Source organism: Mixophyes fleayi, chromosome 2 (genome assembly GCF_038048845.1).
Source record: "Mixophyes fleayi isolate aMixFle1 chromosome 2, aMixFle1.hap1, whole genome shotgun sequence".
In the NCBI taxonomy this organism is placed as follows: Eukaryota; Metazoa; Chordata; class Amphibia; order Anura; family Limnodynastidae; genus Mixophyes; species Mixophyes fleayi.
Window position 1 is genome coordinate 237,397,956 of NC_134403.1, and position 25,022 is coordinate 237,422,977.

At 40.0% G+C, this 25,022-nt stretch overlaps 1 protein-coding gene across 16 annotated transcripts in view; it reads right to left on the bottom strand.

The window, feature by feature from the left end:
- The window catches only part of LOC142138751 (mitogen-activated protein kinase 14), a 138,803-nt gene that overhangs the window by 45,716 nt on the left and 68,065 nt on the right, over positions 1-25,022 (bottom strand). For 11 of the 16 annotated variants that reach the window (XR_012688107.1, XM_075195666.1, XM_075195674.1 and 8 more), the window contains 2 exons: positions 15,472-15,543; positions 11,422-11,501 (listed from right to left, as the gene is read on the bottom strand). Coding sequence is in view for 15 of the 16 variants with exons in the window: in XM_075195666.1 (XP_075051767.1) it covers positions 11,422-11,501; positions 15,472-15,543 (152 nt within the window). In the remaining variant the exon portion in view is untranslated. The other 5 variants (XM_075195665.1, XM_075195668.1, XM_075195677.1 and 2 more) reach the window with 2 other exon arrangements.

Genomic DNA, 25,022 nt, shown 5'->3' on the forward strand with positions numbered 1-25,022 from the left:
TGTTTTAGACTTTTCCCTCATTTTAAACTCTTAGATATTACAACAATTTTACACATTACCTTTAAAAACATAAAAAGGGGGTTGATGATATATATAGTTTGAAGCTATAACATATTTAAGTGTTTTAACGTTTTCACATTTTAATGTTAGTTTGCCTTTAGTGTGTACCACATATTTTCTCTTTATGGCAATTTTTAAAAGCACTGTAACCTATAATTGCATTTGCTTTATTTTTCCTAGTATATAGCAATGTACACATTTCTATAGATATGGTAATTACATATCAATACAGGCAATGTGCAAAGTAAGGGTGTGCACCGGCCACTTTTGGTGTTTTGGGTTCTGATTAGCTTGAGGTTTTGGGTTCTGATTTGTTTTGCCAAAACACCCCACGAAAGGTTTTGGTTCTGATTTTGGGTTCTGATTTTTTTTTTAAAAAAAGCATAAAAAGTGCTAAAATCCATATTTTGTTTTTTTTTTTCACTCCTACACTATTATTAACCTCAATAACATTCATTTCCACTAATTTCCAGTCTATTCTGAACACCTCACAATATTGTTTTTAGTCCAAAAGGTTGCACCGAGGTAGCTGGATGTCTAAGCTAAGCGACACAAGTGGGCGGCACAAACACGTGGCCCATCGTAGGTGGCTGTGTAGGCTTGAATAGCCCTTTGCTGCTCCTCCATCCTCTGCAGCATATAGAGGGTGGAGTTCAAGCGCGTCACTACCTCTTGTTTTAGTTGATGGCATGGCAGGTTTATGCTTTTTTGATGTAGCAGGAACAGTGAACGTAGTTTAATATCTGATACTAATATTTCTGCACTGCAGGAACAGTGAACGTAGTATAATATCTAATACTAATATTTCTGCACTGCAGAAACAGTGAACGTAGTTTAATATCCGATACTAATATTTCTGCACTGCAGGAACAGTGAACATAGTTTAATATCTGATACTAATATTTCTGGACTGCCTATTGAAGTGGAATATCGACGGGATTTGGTACCGGGGACACAATACCTCCATCAACCGACTAAATTACACCGGACGCACATCTAACACTAACATAGCTGTTACGGCCGCAGTTGCCATAGGATGACTCTAAAGGAGATCGTGGAGGAAATTGACGAGGAGGGTGTTGCTGGTGTGGATACAACAGAACCAAGGGATTTAGGTGTCCCATCTAGGAGTGGCACTGCAGTGGCAGACAGGATGGCAGTTTGAAAAACTAGGCACCAAAGAGCACATAATGCCAAAAAAAGAGTTGCAAGATGGAATTGTCCTTGGGCCCTCCCACCCACCCTGATGTTGTTGAAATAGGACATGCACACTTTAACAAACCAATCATTTTAGCAACAGTGCCTACAAAACTGTGGCTGATATGATTGGTTTGTTTGGGCCCCCACATAAAAAAAGCTATTCATCTATCCCTGTACAAACTCAACTGGCTCTACTGAGGCAAGATGTCGTCCTCATCCTCATCCTCTGATTCCTCGCCCCCTTCAGTGTGTACTTCATCATCCTCACACATTATCATCAATTCGTCCCCGCTGGACTCCACAACCACAGGTCCCTCTGTAGTCTCTGGAGGCCAGTGCTGTTCTTGATTGAGGAATTGATAATTCATTTTTATGAACATCATTTTTTCAACGTTTTGCGGAAGCAACCACCTTCGCCGCTCACTGACCAGGTTCCCCGCTGCACTCAAAACTCTTTCTGAGTACACACTGGAGGGGGGACAACTCAGGTAAAATAGAGCCAGTTTGTACAGGGGCTTCCAAACTGCCTTTTTTTCCTGCCAGTAAAAATAAGGACTGTCTGACATGTCTACTTGGATGGTGTCAGCAAAGTAATCCTCCACCATTTTTTCAATTGTGACAGCATCCAAAGCAGCGAGAGTAGACATGTCTGTAATGGTTGGCAGGTCCTTCAGTCCGGACCAGATGTTCTCAGCATCCCCACCAGCGAGTCTTTTAGGAAACTGAGCTTTTTCCTTGCAGCCACAGGTGTTGAAGAAAATGAAGGAGGAGCTGTTGGCATGTCACGGTCCTCTTCAGAGGACAATCTCCTGACCAGCAGGTCTTTGCACCGCTGTAGACTTGTGTCCGCCGGAAACAGAGACACAACATAAGCTTTAAACCGAGGATCCAGCACGGTGGCCAGAATGTATTCCTCTGACTTTAAAAGAGTGACCACCCTCGGATCCTGGCAAAGCGTACGAAGGGCTTCATCCACAAGAGCTACATGCTTGGTGGAATCGCAATGCTTTAACAGCTCCTCCCTCACTTTCTCCAGCTGCTTCTGCAACAGCCTGATCAGGGGAATCACCTGACTCAAGCTGGCAGTGTCGGAACTGACTTCTCGTGTGGCAAGTTCAAACAGCTGGAGAACCTTGCACAACACGGAAATCAGTCTCCACTGCGCTTGACTCAGGCGCATCCCCACTCCTTTCCTATGTCGTAGGTGGCTGTGTAGGCTTGAATGGCCTATTGCTGCTCCTCCATCCTCTGCAGCATATAGAGGGTGGAGTTCCAGCGCGTCACAACCTCTTGTTTGAGGTGATGGCAGGGCAGGTTCAGCCTTTTTTGGTGTTGCTCGAGTCTGCGGTAGGCACTGGCAGAATGCCGAAAGTGTCCAGCAATTTTGCGGGCCACCGCAAGCATCTCCTGCACACCCCTGTCACTCTTCAGGTAATGCTGCACCACCAAATTTATAGTGTGTAGTGTGGGCAAAACATGGGACGTGCTGGAAATTGCCCATATGCAATGCCCGCACAATGTTACTGGCGTTGTCTGACACCACAAATCCCCAGGAGAGTCTAAGTGTGGTAAGCCACTGCGAGATTATTTCCCTCAGATTCTCTAAGAGGTTGTCAGCGTTGTGCCTCTTATTAAAACCGGTGATATACAACGTTGCCTGCCTTGGAACGAGCAGCCGTTGTGGAGATGCTGCTACTGATGCAGCTGCTGCGGAAGGCGATGCATCTACCCAGTGGGCTGTCACAGTCATATAGTCCTTTGTTTGCCCTGAACCACTTGTCCACATGTCCGTGGTTAAGTGGACAGTGGGTACAACCGCATTTTTCAGAGCACTGAGGACACTTGTTCGTACTTCTCTGTACATCCCAGGTATCGCCTGCCTAGTGAAGTGGAATCTCGGCGGGATTTGGTACCGGGGACACAATACCTCCATCGACCGCCTAAATCCCACTCCACTGATGGCGGACACCGGACGCACGTCTAACACCAACATAGCTGTTACAGCCGCAGTTATCCGCTTTGCAATAGGGTGACTACTGTCGTACTTTGTGCTCATGGCAAACGACTGTTGGACGGTCAACTGTTTGGTGAAAGACGTAGCGTTCTTATGACTTCCCCTCTGGGAAGATGACCGACTACCAGCAACAACAGCAGCAGCGGCAGTAGTATGCGTACCGCTGCAGGATTCCTCGGATGAATCCCGGATTGAAGAGGACTCAGTCATGCTGGTGACATGGCCTGCAGGACTATATCTGATGGAGATCGTGGAGGAAGTTGACGAGGAGGGTGTTGGTGGTGTGTATACAACAGGACCAAGGGATTTAGGTGTACCTGGACTGCTGACGGTCCTAGCCACAGGTCCTGAACTAAACACTGAATTATGAAGGTTCTACAGGTGACGTATAAGGGAGGATGTCCCTAGGTGGCCAAGATCCTTACCCCTGCTTATTTGAGCTTTACATAAGGTACATATGGCCATACATTTGTTGTCCATTTTGGGATAAAAATAACTCCAGAAAAAAGAGGTGGATTTTTTGGTCTTCTGACCAGGCATGACGATGGGCTTTTTCATCCCATTGACAACAACTGTTTCACCCCCTGGTGCCTCATTTAAGATAACCACATCAGCATCCTCCTCGTCAAGTTCCTCCTCAGCGCCAGCTACATCAATATCCTCCTCCCGGTGTACAACATTGACACCTTCATTAGCCAAATCTGTAACTGGACTGTGGGTGATCCTTCCAGCATATGCAGAGGGCGTGCTGCAAATGGTGGAAGGAGCCACCTCTTACCGTACAGTGATGGGAAGGTCAGGCTTCGCAACCACCTACATCCTTGGTCTCGCCTTGGGGATTTGTGATGCCATCTCTTTAGAAGGCAGAGTTGTTTGCTGTGTTGTTGATGACAGCTTAAGTCTCTTAAATTTTTTAGAGAGGGGGAGGAGGAAGAGGGCTTAGATCCTTGGGTGAAGCTGAACCACTAGTCATGAACACGGGCCAGGGCCTAAGCCGTTCCTTGCCACTCCGTGTCGTAAATGGCATATTGGCAAGTTTACGTTTCTCCTCAGATGATTTCAATTTTCTTTTTTTGCTAATTTTAGTGAACTTTGGCTTTTTGGATTTTACATGCCCTCTACTAGGAGATTGGGCATCGCCCTTGGCAGACGACGTTGATGGCATTTCATCGTCTATGTCATGACTAGTGGCAGCAGCTTCAGCATTAGGAGGAAGTGGGTCTTGATCTTTCCCTACTTTATTCTCCAAATTTTTGTACTCCATTATAGTTAAATTTCTGGTACTAATATTTCTGGACTGCAAGAACAGTGAACGTAGGTAAATATTGCAGTACTAATATTTCTGGACTGCAAGAACAGTGAACGTATTTTAATTTTGCAGTACTAATATTTCTGGACTGCAAGAACAGTGAACGTAGGTAAATATAGCAGTACTAATATTTCTGGACTGCAAGAACAGTGAACGTAGGTAAATATTGCAGTACTAATATTTCTGGACTGCAAGAACAGTGAACGTAGGTAAATATTGCAGTACTAATATTTCTGGACTGCAAGAACAGTGAACGTAGGTAAATATTGCAGTACTAATATTTCTGGACTGCAAGAACAATGAATGTAGGTATTGCAGTACTAATATTTCTGGACTGCAAGAATATATTGCACTAGAATTTTTTTTATACTTTTTAAATTATTTTTTTATATTTTTTTTTATTTATTTAAATTTTTTAAAACATTTTTATGATTTTTTAATACATATAAAATTACTATGGACTTAGCAGAACAAAGCACAGGACAAAAGCACCACTGGACTCAGCAGGACAGAGCACAGGACAAAATCACCACTGGACTCAGCAGCATAAAGCACCACTGGACTGATCACAGGAGCACAGAACCACCCTCTTACCTGATCTCAGCCCAAATGAAGATGGCGGCCGTAAGCGGGGAATTTATGACATCCGAGTTTCGCGAGATCCGACGCGAGACTTGGATGTCATAGCCTCATTTTGGTTTCATTTAGCCGCCGGAAATACCCGATTCCGTCGGATCCGCACTGTTCGGGTGGGCTCGGATTAGCGGAATCCAAGCCCGCTCATCACTAGTGCAAAGTTAGGAGACTTTCCTTTGAATGTTCAAAGAACGCAAATACAAATGGAAACACAAATGAAACAGACTTTCCTAATGATCTGTTTTGACAATTGAAACAAAATTGGTAAACTTTGCTTGCTGATTTTATAGAGCACACAGAGCTATTACTACAATATTTTACATTTATATGTATTAAATTTAATTTACGTAATTTTTATTTTTAGGTTTTGCCAAATAAAGGGTGTTTATTTAGAAAGATATAGAATGTATGGCTCCCTGGGCGCATGAAACAAAATCAGTAGGTAAAATAAAGCATTTAATAGGTAATCACAGTAGCAAATGGGTTGCAACCCTGTAAAGTACAATACAGTATATATTCCAGTAAATAAATTACCATACATATATATCTCACAGAAAATAGTGCAAAAATAGTGGAAATAAGCATAGGAAATAACAGACCATAAATATGCACTTAAAATGAACAGAGAAATGATTAGTACACCGGTGTTCAGTGTAGACGTGGCCACGAACAGAGACTGAACAATTGTAACGGTGTTAAGCAGGTGAGGCAATGCTTCTGGGGCTAGCAAAGAGTCCACTGTCTCTAATAGGCGGCGAAGCAGAGCCGGACCTAGTATTGAACTGCGGGTCTTGCAGTGTATCCTTTTTAGTAGAATGTTGCAGTATTGTCCATCGGAAGATATAGCAGAGAGAGCTTGTATTGTGGGCTTACCCTAGCATAAAAAGGGCTGTGTACTCGCTGGAAATGTCCTCCATAAACTTGGTGGCTCCCGTCTGTCCGATACTGGTTGCCGTGGGGACGCCTAAGCGCCCTGCTGCCGGACGGAAGTCGCGGTCTCCCTGTGAATGAGTGTGCGCATGCGTCTTAGAGTAATGCCGCTGTTGCGGACAAAGTATGAAAGAGTCCACGTTGAAGTGCGGTGCCAAAGGGCAATATAAGCAGCTTGTGGGCTCGATAAACCAACGCGTTTCACCCTGGGGCTTCTTCAGGGATTATAGACCTATAATCACACGCTGCTTATATTGCGGCACCACACTTTAACGTGGACTCTTTCCGCCTATTAGAGACAGTGGACTCTTTGCTAGCCCCAGAAGCATTGCCTCACCTGCCTAACACCTTTACAATTGTTCAGTCTCTGTTCGTGGCCACGTCTACACTGAACACCGGTGTACTAATCATTTCTCTGTTCATTTTAAGTGCAAATTTATGGTCTGTTATTTCCTACCCTTATTTCCACTATTTTCTGTGAGATATATATGTATAGTAATTTCTTTACTGGAATATATACTGTATTGTACAGGGTTGCAACCCATTTGCTACTGTGATTACCTATTAAATGCTTTATTTTACCTACTGATTATGTTTCATGCGCCCAGGGAGCCATACATTCTATCACCTACCAAGGATTGAGCTATCCCTCCCCCCCGCAACGAGAGGCTGCAAATCATTCATAACACACCATAGGGAGTGCTGAACTACTACCTTCACTATTTAGAAAGATATGCCTAAAATATATTGAATTACATTTAAAAATTATTGTTGTCTTTCTCCCTACTGCCCATGTAACGCCCTCCTCTTTAAATTATTTAGCAGTGCTTCTCACAGTGACTGTAGGAATAGCTTAGTGATCATGTTTGTGTGTACGAAATCCCTGAGCAGCAGCAATTATTTACTTCATGGTTTTCAGAAGTTTTTGAATAGAAAGTTTCTGTTAAAGCATGTAACCTATCGCAATATAGTCCAATTTTTACAATATCAAGCATATTCTTTGGGAAGAATCTCAAGTTCCATTTTTCTCCTATAGGTGGTGCCCCTCAAAATACAACGTCAAGCCAGAAAAAAGTAAAAGGATATTTCTATAGAGGTGGTACTCAAAGGCTATAGAAATTAAATAAAACTTAATATTTATTGATATACATTAAAAAAAAACTATCCCATTTTAGTGAGGCAAAATATAAAAAGAAGTTATGCGAAATGTAAAGGTAAATTTGGCCTTGTCGGTCTTCTGTTATGATTTTAAGAATTTATAGGCAAAAAATTTGCTTTTGCAGGTCACAGTAATTTATTCTATTTATTATCAAGTGTAGCAATGAGAACTATTAGTCACAGCTTTCCTGTTTGGGGATAAGTAGACTCAATGGGGCATATTCATTTGTTGGCGTTACAGCCAAAAGTAATGTGCCCAGCGCACTATTATCGTCATTACGGTAATAGTGCGCGTAAATACCGTTATTACGGTACTTTTCACGCTGGATTTCAGCTCGTGGCTCAGGGAGCTGCGAGCTGAAATCCGGCTAGTATTACCGTAATAACTGTAATAAACCGCCAACAATTTAATATGCCCCATAGAGTCTGCAGGTGGAGGCTGTAGACAGGGTTAAGTCCTTGCACAGTAAAACTTCTAGGCTGAACAAACACAAGTCATCTAATGAGGTAATCAGATCAAAGGGAGGGTATTCTGTATATAGACCTATAAACCTGTATTGTGTATGTGTGCCGTGCAAACAATGCCAGATGGTGGCAGAAGGACCATGTTGAGTCAGAGTTCGGTTTCCTGGTGTCACCCTGACAGAAAGCATGCTGTTTATCAGTGATGCGAACAATAAAAGTACTGTTTATTCAGCAACAAGCTGTTTGTGCCCAATATCTGTCAGGTGTCCGTTGTCACATAAGATAATTCATTATGGACTCTGTGACTTAATCCCTCCAAAAATATGGTATCTGCAAATTGTTTTCACCAGTATGGTAAGTTATTAGTGCTAGCAAGTCCAGATATATTCAAAACCCATTGAACTCCTATCTTATTGGAGTATTTATCCTCCATATGTTGTGCTCTGTGATCCAGTCATTCATTTAGGAGCAGAACATATGCTTGGCTATTTCAGCATGTATGACAGCTAATCATCACTATAAATCTTAGGTCAGTATGTCATGAGACTCATGCACTATCATGATCTGGTTCAAAATTGGTATATATTATCTAGCAACACCTTTACATATAATAATGATTAAACCAAAATATATATTAGTTCATTTATATACCATAAGACAAAGGGCCACAAAGAGGAATGCCTAATGCCTATTAGTGCAATAGGGTGTGCAGCTGCGTCTAATATTAACAGAGATTGCACAGGCATATGAAATCCCCTTAAGTATGGATTTATAATGAGCTCTGTACGGTGGCTGTACTTTCCTGAATAGGTCAGTGTCACCTTTGAATTACTTATTGTATAAATTTATATAAAGGAAATAGCGCAGGGCGCTTATTTATGTAATTGCAAATGTACTTATTTTTGATAGTGTGTATATGTTGGTAAAGGAGATATCTTTATTTCAGAGACCAGTGAAATTTGTTTGTTTTAACTTTGCTAGAGGGAATGCATTATATATATCTGATACAATAAGCCTTTGTTGAAGAAGTCTTGTGTATCTTGGAGTAGGGAATTGACTTGTTTGGGGTTTTGTAACTTTCTTTGGGAATGTGTATTCTGCAGCTGTCTGAAGAAATAACCCATGTTAATTAGAACTTTTGATATGTGAGGGTCCAGCACCTGAACGCACAAGAAGGTTTAATTAAGACTTGCTACTAGATTTCCTGCGTCTAAAAACAAGACACAGGAAATCACAGAAAGCTTTAGGATATCACATATAAGTGTAAATATTGTTGAATTTACATGCAATGCAAAGCTATGTATGGGTAAACAAATTGCATCCCTATTCTAAAAAAGCTCAGACCTTAGGGGGCTGGCTTACCCTGTTAGGCTGTGTTCAAATCTGTATAAAAAGCACCGCCTTGTATTGAAAATTGTTCTTCTTGTTCCATCTGACCCGCTCCCTGGTACCTTTAACCAGGGTGAGAAAATAAACATCACTTGCTTCAAAGACCTGCATGGAAACTTCTCTATCCCTGTGACCTACATATTAGACCCAAAATCGAATACGATCCAGGCTGTTTCTTAAAATCTGAGATAATAACATTGATTAAATAAACAAAACTTAGCAGTTACATTAAAAGGGTAAGTGTGGGGTGGATAGATATTTTTTAATGTGTAGTATATCAAATATTAAGTTTTATTTTATTTCTCTTGCATTGAGTGCCTTCAACAGGAATATTCTCTTGTCTTTTCTTGCTTGACCAAGCATGTATCCTAAAATAAGAAAAGCCAAATACCCTCATAATTCTTATCTAGGATCTAACAAATCACCAAATGTCCCCAATTGTAAAGCGCTACGGAATTTGCTGGCGCTATATAAATAAATGTTGATGATGAATGCTTTAGTGACCGTTTTCCCATTTTTTCTGCTGCCTGTCTGTTTCAAATAGGCAGTGATGTTGTCCCTCCAAAGTTCACGGAAGGGGGACAATGACAACACACTGTACGTTTGAAGAAAGGCCTACCTCAGCAGGAGCAAGGAGATTTGCTGAAATCTTAGAGACAGTAAGGGCACTTGCCAGTTTGAGAAGAACACTAGAGCCTATGGAAGTGTTTAACTTATTGAACACAACTCATATGTCATCCTTTAAAAAGATCTTTTTTGGAGAAATATTAAACATATCATATGCTACATGCAAAGTGTTATTTTAAAAATTATATTTTATAAACCTTAACTTATACATGCATGGCAAATGTGTATGCTGCAATATAAAATGTGTTAATTTTAAAAGAAAGATTACATTAAAGATATGCCACATAATTAGTAATGATCACACTCCAAAAATTAATGGGATAAGAGGTTACCCCAAGCCTTGCCCTCTCACCTCATGGCTAGGCATCCTGTTAATGAGATAAAAGGGAGGTGTTCCAGTCAGGCGCATAATCTGCTGCAGCTGATTAATATCTAATGAGCCTTGTCAAGGGCTTTATATGCAAAACAAAGTGCACTGACTGCAAGTGTGCAATCCAAACTTTCACACATTAATTATCTCTTCAACTCATTGTAACTTGCAAAGAATGTGTAAGTCAGCATGCACATAGGTTAAAAGTGAGAAACTGTTCCAGACAGATATCCATTGTTTTAATTAAGCATGCTTAAAGCACTTTATATCAAATGTTCCATGCTTAAACAAGCGATTGCCACATATACAGCCATTTTTTTCTTAAATAATCACATTTTCGTTCTGTATTAATTAGCATACACACACAAAGATCTGAAACACAGCAAAATTCTTAATGGGTGGGTGGGATCATGAAACTAAATACAAGATGTTGTGAGAAGTGCTAAAGTAATCCTTTTCCTGCTGAGTCTTTATTTTTACCATTAAAAAGTTAAAGAAATTTTCACCCATAGATCTCAGCTTCCACATATATCTACTATATACCATACATTTCTGTATTCAAGCACAAACTCTACAAGTGTGCAACGACTAATTTTTGTGTAGGCCTGTGAAGATATTGTAGCGATGAAGATTATGTCTTCCACAACTGTTTCAAAGACCCAAGCACAGGCTCAGCATCAAGCACTTGAGGAATCCTTCTGAATTTTTCCAATCAATTAGGAAGAATATGCAACACTGTTCACAACAAATTTGAGTTTTAGTTCCCCTTTGATAATGGCATGGAATGAGGGAAGAATGATGGGCATGCAGATATGTTATAGGTCATTTTATTAAGAGGGGCGCTCATTAAACACACTTAAGGGTAAAAAAAATTGCAATGCATTTGTGAAGCTATAGTAGCAATATATTAGGAATTATATTTCCTTAACAAACAAAAGTTGTGAAAAATGCATTTCTTATAACCCCCAGGTATGAAAAACAATGACTGGCTTCATTAATGGTGATTTTTTGAGGTTTCGCTTTGTTTGTCGGGCATTTCAGTATGTCCATTAACCTTTTGCCTAAGTGCTACCTTGATTTTCCTGCAGGTCTGTGGAATTTAAACAGCGAAATTATGTAACTATACAACAGAGAATCCTTTATACATAACCTTAAAATGTTAAATCAATATCAATGCTCTGTGTGGGAGCTCAAGGTGCAGTGAAAGTTTATAAATATTTGTGACACATTATAATATTTGTGACACATTAAACACAGACTCACAGCCTCCGAGGAGATTTTCTGCAGGAGCTCTGGCTCAGGGGTTCCGACCAACCTCAAAATGAGCTTCAATTGATCAATATCTACATGTGGACTATGAAGGAAAATGTGTGACAAGTGAGGGAGTTGAAACAGATCTGACAATTAGTGATTAGCTGTCTACTGTACCAGGTTGAAGATAGACAAAGAAAATATGGGAAGAGGTCATATAAATACACTACTGAAGATGTGAAATGGAACAAGTATGTGTTACACCAAACAAATGACAAGAGAAGTGGGGTTGGCAATAATACAAAATAATATAGGGAAGGAACACCAAGGATATTTCATTCATACATTGACCAAATAGAAAGTGGCAGACATTACTTTTGTGGTCATAAGCAGGAAAAGCTCATAAAGCCAGGAATCAAGCATCCACACCCGCACAGTAGACAATACATTTTACTTACCTTACTGATCCGCAAGTGGTGACGGATTAAACTGGCAAAAAAAAATAATAATATCAAAGTAACAAAAGTCTGACCCTGCCTGTCAAAACTTAATGTTTATTCTTCTTCAAACAATACTTGTATAAGCATTTAATATTTATATTGTATAATTTACATTCCTATTAATTCGAAGGGCAGAAAGTCTATTGAGGGATACCAAGTCTGCAATTTCACCATTTCCATTAATAGCGTTGGAAATGTGAAAACACAATATCTATCCATTTGTCTAGAAAACACAGTCCAGGACGCACAAAATATTCAATATTCATAAACACCAAGCAGTGTATATAGTAAACGTGTAAATATAAATGTATTTAATATAATAGAATAAACACATCAACAGCTCTCTCACAGAAATAGACCAGCATTGGCAATGTCATAGAAAGCAAACAGTTTTATTTTCACATATGAAGAGAAGCTGTTGCATCAGACGAGTTTCAACGGGGGACAAATATAATGAGCAAACAAACAGCATATAAAACCTCAAAGGCACCAAGCTAATAAAGAAAACCAATTCATTATCAGACTTTCTTACACATTTTAAAGATTGTTAATGTAGCACCCCTTTCCCTAGAACACCGAAAGGGTTGATGAAATATTCTCTCTAGCTTCACCCGAGTCTTCTGTACAGTATGGTGGGATGCGGACAATGACTGAATCCACCAGGGGTTGACTCAAGAAGCCCCTTGTACCCGACCACACTAACCCTCTAAATAAAAATGTACTGCACACTGTGTTTGCAAACAATCACCTGGGTGTTTATTTTGGGGAAAATAAATGGGAGAGGCGGATTTAAATATAGGGAAATTATAAACAGGATAAATGGGACTGCGGGTAAGATATTAATCAAAGGCAACAGTAAAGTAATAACAAAACGACAAGATGTCCGCCACAGATATATTCACTGGCGCCCCAAACTCTCCCACAATGCACCCACACACAGTGTGAAAATATAAAATAATTACAATTCTGCCAATATTAAATAGTTTGTAAGGTTAACTAATTAACGCTGGTGCACTTGTTGAAACGTTGGCAACTTTCATTATATCTCTGACAGGTAACACAGTTTCTGATATATGTGCATTAATAATGTCAGTGTTTGGTGTGTTTTTGTTACTTATCTTTCTCCTTTGAAGATGAGGGTCCTAGCCACTGTTAGGTCGTGGACTAACTGCAAGCCTGATCTTGCTAGCTGTCTCTCTCTGCTCACACGCAATTCGCTAATAGCGGGAGTCTCCCTCTCCGCACATAGGCTCACTTTGCTGTGTAATCTTCCTCAGGCTGCTTATGCGACTTGATAGTGGATTTTCTGCAATGATCCAGCTACAAGGCCTCTCTGGTCAAATCTACACCCAGCTTCTCTTTGCATAACTTGGGTATCCCTCTGTACACTTCAATCCTTCTCCTGTTGCTATGACACTTCACACACCCAGCACCTCTTCCTGTGAGCTTTTTCCTTCCTGCCTCTCTCTCTTCTCCTCAGAGACTCTCTGGTATATGGCCAGCATGGTGGCTTAGTGGTTAGCACTTCTGCCTCACAGCACTGGGGTCATGAGTTCAATTCCCAACCATGGCCTTATCTGTGAGGACTTTGAATGCTCTCCCCATGCTTGCGTGGGTTTCCTCCGGGTGCTCCAGTTTCCTCCCACACTCCAAAAACATACTAGTAGGTTAATTGGCTGCTAACAAACTGATCCTAATTTGTCTGTGTGTATGTTAGGAAATTTAAACTCTAACCTCCAATGGGGCAGGGACTTATGTGAATGAGTTCTCTGTATAGCACTGCGGAATTAGTGGCGCTATATAAATAAATGGTGATAATAATGATGGTATGGCTGACCATTGCTTCACCCTGCGTTTCCAAAGCAACCTCAGGTCTTGGCTGCTTAGTATAAGCCAGCCTGGTTACATTAATATCACAGAGCTGACAGTTTCCTTTTGTTCATGTGCGACATTCTGATTACATGTTGGACTGTTTTTACAAACTAACAGCTGTCTAGAATACATATGCCTGATAATTAATTGGCGTCCTTAAATTATTTATTTTGTGTCTTGGTGCCTTTGAGGTTTTATATGCTGTGTGTTTGCTTATTCTCTATGACCCCTGATGAAAACCCTCAAGCAATTAAAACGACTGTCAGTTAAAGCAACTTTTCTTAATATATGTGAAAATAAAACATTTTGCGTTCTATCAAAATGCCAGTGCTGGCCTGTTTTCCCCTCTCTTCTTCGTGTTCTATCCCCCCCACTCATTCCTCCCATGTTCTTCCTTCTATATTCTACAAGTTGTTGCAAAATAAATAAATAGAGCACAGATTTGGTGTCTGTCTCTGTGCAAATCACCAGTCTCAACTTATTCATTTCTGAAGCCTGTTGGTTCATACCATGCTCCAAAGAAACACTCTGCTATCAGGGAGGAATTTTTCACTTCAGTGGCAGATGTCCATATATCTTTATTACTTGTATCTTTCAACCATATAAAATATGTACATTATTTCTCAAATTTGATTTTCAACACCATATTTTATAATTATCTTATTCATTTTACCATCTCTAGTTCAGTTCCTGCAAGCGCTCTATATAAATAATATAACAATGCATATTGTAAATTAAGTTTACAGAAATAGCCACATATGCCTATTGTATTTGGCATCACTGAGCAAAGTGAAAATAAAATAAATACATTTCCAGGAGATATGTTATTACACAGAAGAGAACAAATTGCTGTAATCATCCTTTTGTGAGTAAACATCTCAGTGGATTAATATAGAGATACAATTGGAATAAGAACGGAAGAAATTAATGTGATAACCTATGTAATGTCAAAATTGGTTGCTGATGGGGTTTTTGGACTTTAGATACTTTAAGCAGGGACTCCCACAGGTGGAACACATCTCAGGTGGGCCTGTGATCTTGTGGCTATTATTGCAGGAACTTACATTATGAAAAGGATTTTGAAAAAAGGGCATACAATTTATTAATTAGATGTTGAGGTATAACATTTATCAAACGCAACTCTCTAGAGGTGGTGAGCGCGGGTTCACAAACAGTCAAGTACCAATAATTATTATGGGCAGTCCTGAATAATAATTTGACTTCACAATTCATGTGCAAATCCAGTACAAAAGCATAATAGAAATGCCATCTTAATTAGTGAAGGCCTACATTTTGGATTGCAGGTGGTCTAAAATTCGAAGATAATCTAGTAAGGCAGAAAAAAGCAGATATTGTATTATATAGGATGGGGATAGTACCCTAAGCATATAGGGAAAAAAAACCTCCCAAGAACTACACTAAATTAATGCTGGAGTACTGCACTACTAAGCAGCACATAAGTCAACTGTGACCCAGAAATGCCCCCTCTCTGCTCTCAATCAACCCTTGACTGACTAACCACAATTATTATTCTTACAGGGGATGTCTACATTTGGACAAAATGCACCTCTTTCTCATTTTGGTATTACCCAATAATATTGGCAAGGAATTATGACCTAACCTTATATTCTTGAAGAATGGGGCAAGCATAGCAATATATATTTTTTTATTATTATTATTTAAAGGATACGGTCTGTGCCCGGAAACAGAGTTCGACCTGTCAGGAGTTCAGCCATTATACATCCCACGGACCAAATATCCACTGAAAGAAAACACAAAGATCTAAGAACGTGTGTAACGTTAGAGGGAAAATATTGTAAGAAAGGTAAGCAACAAACAAACATATACCAGTCAGATGTAGTTAATGATCAGTACTTTATATGTTTGCAATTCTGTATAAATAATGGCAGCAATATATAAAAATGGAAACTTGTCTTTTGTGATATACAATGGCTCCAAATTATCTTGATAAAGATGACCAAAAAAAGCTGTATAGAATAAAAAGCACAGATAAAGAGCTACTTGTTAATAATACAATGTGAAATCTACAGACTTTAAAGAAAATAAATTGTGCATGTGTTGGGGGGAGGGGCACTATAGAATCTCAACAAGCCATGTTGTGATGCTGGGGGTGCAAATGCAATTCTTTTTCTGTGAGCTTAGAAAATACTGCCTGCTTCTACAAACAGTACACAAGTAACTAGGTAACTTAATTTACAGCTGGATTAGGGCACCGTCTCCTCCCAACTCTAAATCTGTGTGCATATTTTTTACATTTGCTCCCTCCTGCAGCACAACAGGGTTTTGCCAAAGTTGTTTACCCTGAGCTTTAAATTAAGCCGATACTGGGGAAGATAGTGAGGGGAGCAAATAAAATCCCAAGGTCACAGTTGAAGAACAGTAATGCTTTTATGCATCTTCGGGTGAGCAAGTCTGCAAAATCAACCACTACACCCTCGTCTTGCTATTATTTTAGGGATGCCAGAAAAAAAAAAAAAAAAACGAAAGACGTTTTCAAAACATCACTTGGACTTTGATTGGTCTGATGACCAAAACTTTACTATTTAACCACTCAGTATGTTTGGTAGAAGAAGATGGAGGCATACCAAGAAAACAACATTTTTGGGGCTGTTATTCTAGCACTGGCCCTGAAGGCAGATCAATGACATCATGAAGAATCAAGACAGGCTTGTCAGAAAACCTGATTGTCCGTGCTAAAAAGTTGCAACTAAGAAAGATGGAACATCCAGCATGACAATGACCCTAAACATATCTCCAAAGCAACAAACATGGTTGGCAGATAACATCTACACTTTGCAATGGTTATCGCCATCTCCACACTTCAGCACCATAGAAAAACATGTGGTTTAAACTGGAGGGCAGTCCATAATCATAGAACCTGAAAACTCTGAAAAAAATCTGCATGGAGGAATGGTCCAGGAACCCTCCCAATGATTTTTCCAATCTTATTAAAATTATAGAAAAACGACTTTGTGTGGTTCTCCAAGCTAGAAGTTGAACTAAGAACGATAACAATCATTTTGCAAAAAAAGGGTGAAAAAAATTATTGCTCATAAAAGAATCAGTTTGGCATGTAACGGGAAGCCAGGGAAGACATGCCATGAAGGAGTTCCATCTAAGGTCTCGCGAGCTGCAAAACAGATCTCCTCCTCACCAATACAAATTATTCTTAATGGTGGTAATTAACTTTCTAAACTAAGTGGATCAGTAATTCACTCCAGTCTTGAGCCTCCAAGACCACAAACTAGCTTGAAAAGTACCAATACATGCAGCACAGTGAAGACACTGCCATACCCTACAGAGCAAGGACTGGAACAAACTATGTCACTGGTGCCGAATGAGCTCACTAAAGGCTAGACTACAATGACTGCTATGCTCATTTCCAAAATACAAGATAAGGATGACATCACTATACCAAGACATGAAATAGCTAAGGGTCCAAGACCACATGGCAGAGACTGAGCACTGAATCTTAGAGGTAAAAAATCCACTCCATCAGGTTGAATTAAGAGCTAGAGGGGCAACGAAAAAAGTGTAAGCGGCCTGGGCAGACAATTTTGTAACCATATCAAGATTTTAGGCCATCAAAAAAAAAGTGGAGGGTGGCGCAACCAAGCATTCTGAGAGATCTGGCAAACTTAAATACTGGGACCTTCTACAATGCCACCCAAATGGTGATTGAAAGGGTGTGCACCCCCCACCGGAAGCCCCAGACAAATAATTTCTTGTTCAGATTCTCAACAGATTATTCCCTTACACTACAGAAATAAAAGGAGCACTTTTAAAGGTGGTGCAACAGCTTTGAAAAAGGAGCAGTCATATACAACTGCCTGTAATAAGGGTCTGAGTAGCAAATAAAGACACTTTTTTCTTTAAAACACCTACAGAAACAATCCTTGCTGCACCATTAAACACACCACTAAGTAAGACACTCCAATCAACAGTACCTTAGGGAAGCCAGAATACCCTTAGAAGATACCAGCACAGAAGATGGAGTATTGTTATTTAGGTCATCCAGTTAGGACATAACTGTTAATACTATAGAAACATTTCAGATCTGCAAATGTTGTAGTTAAAGGCTTTTCTCTTTCTTTTTATCAATTCCCTTACTCTTCCTTATTGTTTCTTGCATTACTCTTGTAGTTAGCTGTTAATATTCTGTTCTTTCAGTACCCTTGTAGAGTCTGTGAAACAGAAGAAATAGAGCAAAGTTGAAACTACAGAGTCTGTGGAGCTTGCGATAAACCTTTAGCATCTGAATCTGAAGGGGCCTTTTGTACAATATGTAGTTCTAAAACTAAGGGAAAGATTGGCCCCTTGAGCAGTTTAAGTAATAAGTTATAGCCTGGATGGAGGAATGCGTTGTGACCAAGGAGAAACCTGTGTGCTATGTAAGGGATAAAAGAGAATTTGAAGATAGATATTCTCAGTCGGAGAGGAATTCTTCAAGGAATTTAGAAGCATCCTCTAGCAATGAATCTGAAGAGATTAAGGAAACACCAAGGTTGTTTAATGTAAATAACCTTTTCCAGAATATGTAATAAATTATAGAATAATTACACTTTTTTTTTGCTTGAATTAATAAGGTCATCAGATTCCCCAGCGTTTCAAATGTGACTGCTCAAGATAGATAGATAGATAGATAGATAGATAGATAGATAGAGAGAGACACACTGGATTTTGGTGAACTGGTGTACAAGATCTAGCATGCATTATAGAGGCCAAGGTTGTTCTCAAAGTATTTTCCAAGCCAATGCAAACCAAGTACAGCCAAGCCAAAATGGAGGATTGCCAATACCTTCACTGCTTCTTTCTTCATTTTCCCCAGCATGCAAGCAATTATGGGAAATGGAGGAAACACATCACAGTTTGAAGTTCCATGGTACTGTCTACTCCAATTGCCCTTTTGTCCTGTGCAAGAATTAAAAAGAAAAAAAAGTTACCTTAGCATTTTGGGCTGTTGCCATAAGATCTATATCGGGGAAGTTGAAATTTCTGGCATAGCAGAAAAAAAAAAAAAAAAAAAAGACTTCGTGTAAGACCCATTCGCCTGGGTAGATTAGAAACGTACTGAGATAATCTGCTATGACATTGTCTTTGCCCACTAAGTGCAGGGCCAAAAGATTTCAGATTGTCTCCTGCCCATGACATTGGAACTGTCACCTCTGACATCATTCTTAATCTTGTTGTCTCATTGCTTGTCTATGAAAGCAACTACTGTTCTGTTGTCGGAAATTATCTTTAGATACTTGTCCTGTAGACAGGACTGAGAGTGCTGAACTGCATGGAAATTGCTCTCATTTCTAGAACATTCTCTTGGAGAGGTCTTTTCTTTTTTTATCCACAAGCCTTGTATTTTCTCTCTATGCAGATGAACTCCCAAACCAATAGAACTTGAATCTGTTAGCACTATCCACTCTGGCTCTGGAAGTCCATTGGATTCTTTAACCTTGAATGTTGCCACCAGCTGAGCGACTGTTTCATGATATTTGAAAGACTAATAATGAGGCCTAAAGAATATAAGTTTGATCCACTGGGCAAGTAGATTCAATTCCATGTCTCGCATATGCATCTTGCCCATGGAAGAATGGCTAGAGCTGAAGAAAACAAGTCCTTAATGAAATCCATCTTTGAAACTTGACGTGGTGTAACAGAAATTTAATCTTGACGAGTCTTACTTGTTAAAGGCATACTTTGCCTTTTACAGTATCTATTTGGACTCTCAAGAACTGGAGTTGTTGCACGGGCACACAATGACTCTGCTTTGTTGATCACCCAGCCACGTTGTTGAAGAAAAAGAAATCACCAGAGACGTCATACTTTGGGTAATGTGCTCTGATTTTGATAGGACAACAGAATGTCGTATAGATACAGTCATGCTTTCTGACAGCAGCCAAAAGAACTACCAACACCTTGGTGAAGGTTATTGGACATATAGAAAGGCCAAATGGGAGCCAGGTGAACTGGAAGGGACAAAGAATCTTAGAAACCAATGGTGCTGAATTGCGATGGGAACGCGGAAATATGTGCACTACAATTATATTGACGTTAAATAACCTTCTTCCTGGAGTTGACTGATTTAATTTGGAAATGACTTGCGTGCACAAATAGATTGAGAACCTGCAAGTCCAGAACGGTTCTAAAACCTCCTGACAGCTTTTGAACTAGTTTTGAATAAAATCCTGTACCTTCCTAACTTGCCGGAACTTGAACAATGGCTTTTGTTTTCAACATGTTCTGAAGGCTCTTTTAAAGCCTGTTTCCTGGGATGAAACTATATATTGTTCCAAGTTATTCTGAATGGTGAGTTTCCAAACCTCTGCAAACAATGCAATCCTGCACCCTATAAGAAGAGACAGAGGTTGGAGTCCAGTTTCTCACCAAACAGATATGTCCGTTCAAACAGAAGCATAGTCAAACTATTTTTTAGGGGATTACCTAGAGTTGTCCTTCAGCCTTTTGGGGATGGGCTCCTAATCCATTCTGTGCAGTAAATCCTTCTGTGTCAGAAGAATGGTCAGAATTCATAGACTGGGGTCTGCAGCTCAAAACTACGTGCAGCACATAGTTGGATTGTGAGCAATCAGCCTGTCTGCCCAGGCTGGCTTTTAAAATTGCTTGATCAGTGACGTAAATATCCTACACCCACTTTCTAAATGGGAGTCTATGATCAGGCAGCGCCGTTTAAACTTTGCTCACTCATGTAAGAGTGCTTTTGCGCATGTATGGCCGCTCTAGTCATACAGGCTGTTTTCACATGCACTGTGCATGAGCTGAATTTCCTGCATATGTGCTGGCGATCCTACGCATTGCATACACAGGAGACAAACAGATGGAGAAATGTTAGAAGCAGCGCTACCTAGATGTCTCCAACTCACCAATGCCAAATAAGACACGACTACCGACATGTTAAGACCTCCAGTTTTCTACAGGTCCCGTTGCTGCTACCCAAGTAGACAGGATGCGTCCCAGGAGAACCCAGCCCTGCAGTGAAAAGGTAGGCCCACAAACTCTCGGGGAAAAAAAAAAAAACACACACCACACCACTTCTTACTCAGCCGAGACAAAAAAAAAAAAAAAAGACACTGGTATGGAGGAGTCACCTTATATAGGTGTGTTTCATTTTTCCTCTCTACTCCCAGCTGAGTAGGGAATTAACCCATTCTAAGGGCTGCCCTGTAGTAGGTAAAGAGAAGATACATAAAATAAAGTCCCCATCAATTGGAATTACATCAATCCAACCATTCCCATTCCTTATTAATCAAATCTTATGTCACCCAGTGTACCTCAAAAACTCTGTTTCTGCTGAGGATACTCCAAAAAATCCATTGTCACGGGCACTAGGAGTTTTACCCAGAATTCACCAGGTGGAATTTCACTTTACCAGAGGCGCGGAGTCTAACACAGTGGCTGGTCTTCTCCAGGTACTCCCGCAAGGGAGTATGGTTTTAGCGGCTGCCACTGTGCAGGTCGCGGCCCTCTGGGAAGTGTGGTGAATATACGGAACTGTACAACTGAATAGGAAAGGGAATGCCAATGATATAAATGTAGAGTCTCTGAACAATGGAAACAATGGTAACACGGTAGACTGATGAGCAGTAATAAAAGGAGGAGAAAGTTCCAAAGTGCATTAGCACACAGGTAGCATACAGCAGACCAATATATGACAACTGGATAAAGTCTATGGAAGGACCAATCAATAATGCAGCAGGAGAGTCAGCGACTCGCAGCTATACTTCAGAGGCACTATAGGCTTTAGTCCTAATAACAGGTACCATGCAAAATAGTAGGGTAAGCTGCTCCTGACATATGTTCCCGCTGGTAAATGTAAAGACTTGTGCAGATGCTAATATAATACTAGATAGCGTGGAGCGGTCTGCGGCTAGCAAGTTGTACCACTGTTATGGAGGGAAGACTTGTCCGGGTGCAGGTATGTTACAAGGTAGAGTGAAGTGGTCTGCGGCTAGCAAGTTGTACCATTGTTATGGAGAGAAGACTTGTCCGGGTGCAGGTATGTTACAAGGTAGCGTGAAGTGGTCTGCGACTAGCAAGTTGTACCACGATATGGAGAGAAGGCTTGTCCAGGTGCAGGTATGTAACAAGGTAGCGTGGAGTGGTCTGCGGCTGGCCAGTTGTACCACGATATGGAGAGAAGGCTTGTCCAGGCGCAGGTATGTTCCACAGCAAACAGAGAGCATGAGTAGAAACCAGAAACACCTCGGAGTCACAAGGGAATGAGAACCAAAGAACAGGCAACGGTAATAGAGTAACAGGTGCCTTAAGTAGTGAGAGGTTATTGATTGACCAATGAGACTATGAGCAAGGTTTTAACAGTCCGTGGTTTCTGCACATGCGCAATCCTTGGTCAAGATGAGGGACGGACGCGGCGCCGAACAGGCGCCGGCAAGAGAGAGAGAGACCCATGTCCCAAACCAGAGGCACTAACCGTCCGGTGAGTGACATCCATCTCGTAATGAAGTCTAGGCTGAAATATACTATATCCCAATGCCTTGTTAAAGTAGTACTTCAACTCCTTCCATATTAAATGATCTAGGATCTACCTTGACATTTTCTTCTTCACTATCAGATAAGAACTTTTATTCCCCTAATGAATCGAAAGAGGGGGGGGGGGGGGGGGGAGTCTTCCTATCTAATCCAGATCACCATAGATTTGTGACCTGACTATCTTTAATCCTTGGAGAGCATACAAATCTTCCTTTGACACAAAAAATTTCCTCATACATTCCACCAATTATTTAAATTGTTCAGGTGGTTATACTGGATTTACTTCAGATTGAGGAATACAGTCCCCAAATAGAGCTTCTATATGGCCCTTGACTAGTTCTTTATCACATGCTTCACAAACATGACTAAGCTTTATTCCTCATCTTTCCTCCTACAGGTTCAGAAGAGAATAAAAAAACACTACCAACTAATTGACCAAGACAGCAGAATAGCACCCATGACTAGGGCTTGGGAGACTTGGGCTTTTTTGGGGGCAGGTTCTGACTCCATAATCATTGGCTATGTTACACCGCCAACTACTATACACAAAGCTGATCTCAGTTGCTGCTTGCTATCCACTATTTCGTTAATATATGCACCATTTGGCCTGAAAGGGACATTGGTGTGACACTGTAAATGATGCTGCACAGTCTGAGTTTGGACCACAACACCGTCTTTTACAATGTTTGAATAGTCCAAGTTTGCTGCCTATGGTAACAACTAGTAGCCCAGGTAACCAACCCTGTCGAAGGTTAGCTTTCCCCCAGGACACTACACTGGGATGCTCCAGATCCGTCTGGGAACATTTCCAGGTAAATCTACATACATAAAATTTTAATAATTAACACATGTGGTAGGAGTAGTCACACTAAAGAGGAAATTTTATTTGTGCAGGTCTAAACAAGTATTTGTTAACAGCTGAATCACTGTGAGCATGGTTATAAGTAGATATGAAAAGTTACATTTTCATTTACACTTTGCAGTGAATGAAACTTAATAGTAATTTATTTTTGTTGTAGTGCAGGACACCTTATTTGTCCTTGTTGGCAATTATCTAAGAAAACACAAAAAAAAAAAAAGGAGCAGCATTGGAAGTGATCAGTAAGTAGGTAATCAATGTGAAAAAAAATCACTTTAATCCATGGCAAAATACATATAGAATCGATCAAACCAGAATATATAAAAAATATTTCATAGAAATGAAATTGCAAAAACATTAAAAACAATAGTAGACATACAATTAAATTGCGATCAAACCAGAATATCTAAAAAATATTTCATAGAAATGAAATTTCAAAAACATTAAAAACAATAGTAGACATACAATTAAATTGCTGGGAAAAAAACTGTCTAAAGAGGTATCGCAGGTGTTTATAGTGTATTAAAGTTGATGTAACTGTCCGTATATTTCTATCACTCATAAGACAGTTTATGTATACAGGTGATCACAATATAATCCTCCCAGAATAATCGGTATATGGGACAAGCTGGTTGGATAGCATATACTTATCAAGATGGTGCTGTTGATTTTCATAAAACTGCACATCAAAATGCTCTCACTCATCAGCCATTTGAATCATGGAGAAGAGCTGCACAGGCTCTGGTGTACTCATCGTTACTGACAGTACATCTATCAAATCTCAATAGGTCTGCAGATACGATGCAAAAGTTAGTCACTAATTTCAGTATGTTGGCAAGTCACAATGGATCCCCATATACACTGGTGAGGTTGAAACTGATTCCAAATAAGAGATGTATAGATTGCCAGTAGAAACATTAAATAAACAGTGGGGCAAGCATACAATGTCTGAGCAAGTCTGATTACCACAGACAAAACAAGTCAGAGATGTTTCTGTATTTGTAAAGTATATGTATATGCTATCCAACCAGGTTGTCCTATATACCGATTCTTCTGGGAGGATTATATTGTGATAACCTGTATACATAAACTGTCCTATGAGTGATAGATCTATACGGACGCACTATAAACACCTGCGATATTTCTTTAGACAGTTTAAGTGATTTTTTCACATTGATTACCCACTTACTGATCACATCCAGCGCTGCTCCTTTTTTTATGTGTTTTCTTAGTCTTTAGCGAGAATTAGCAATTAACCCCGGTTTGGTAGCTGCGATACATGTTTTTTCTGTGTTGTACAGACCAGCGCAGCATTTTTTCCAATTATCTAACCTACAAACAAGTACCAGATTTTAAGAATTGCATTTGTATTTTGTATTTCTTAGTATTACATTACTTATTTAGAACATTGTATTTTAATCATGAATGACAGTATGGCATTCATTATCAACATGCATTCACAAGCTCAGCTAGATAGGTAAAGTTGGGCCATCTGTTGCTGCTGAGCTATAACCCAAACAGGGCTTCTAACTGAAGTACTACAAAACAAGAGAAAGGTGTGTAACAGGGTTGTATTTTTGGCAAAGGTTGGTCTCCAGCATATGTTATCAACAGCAAGGTGAGCACATGAGGACACTTTTCATTTGTACATGATCATCTATAAACCTGGTATTACACTATTTGACCTGCCCTATAATATTCCTGCTTTAGGTTTCAAATTTCTTCTGAATGGATGTTAAAAGAAAGCTACATCTCTTCAACTACTATCTACAACTATTTTAGTCATACATACCCTCAACTATTTAATCAGAGGTATAATCTTGAGAAGATGTGTCTACTTTCCAGAAGGCAATGGC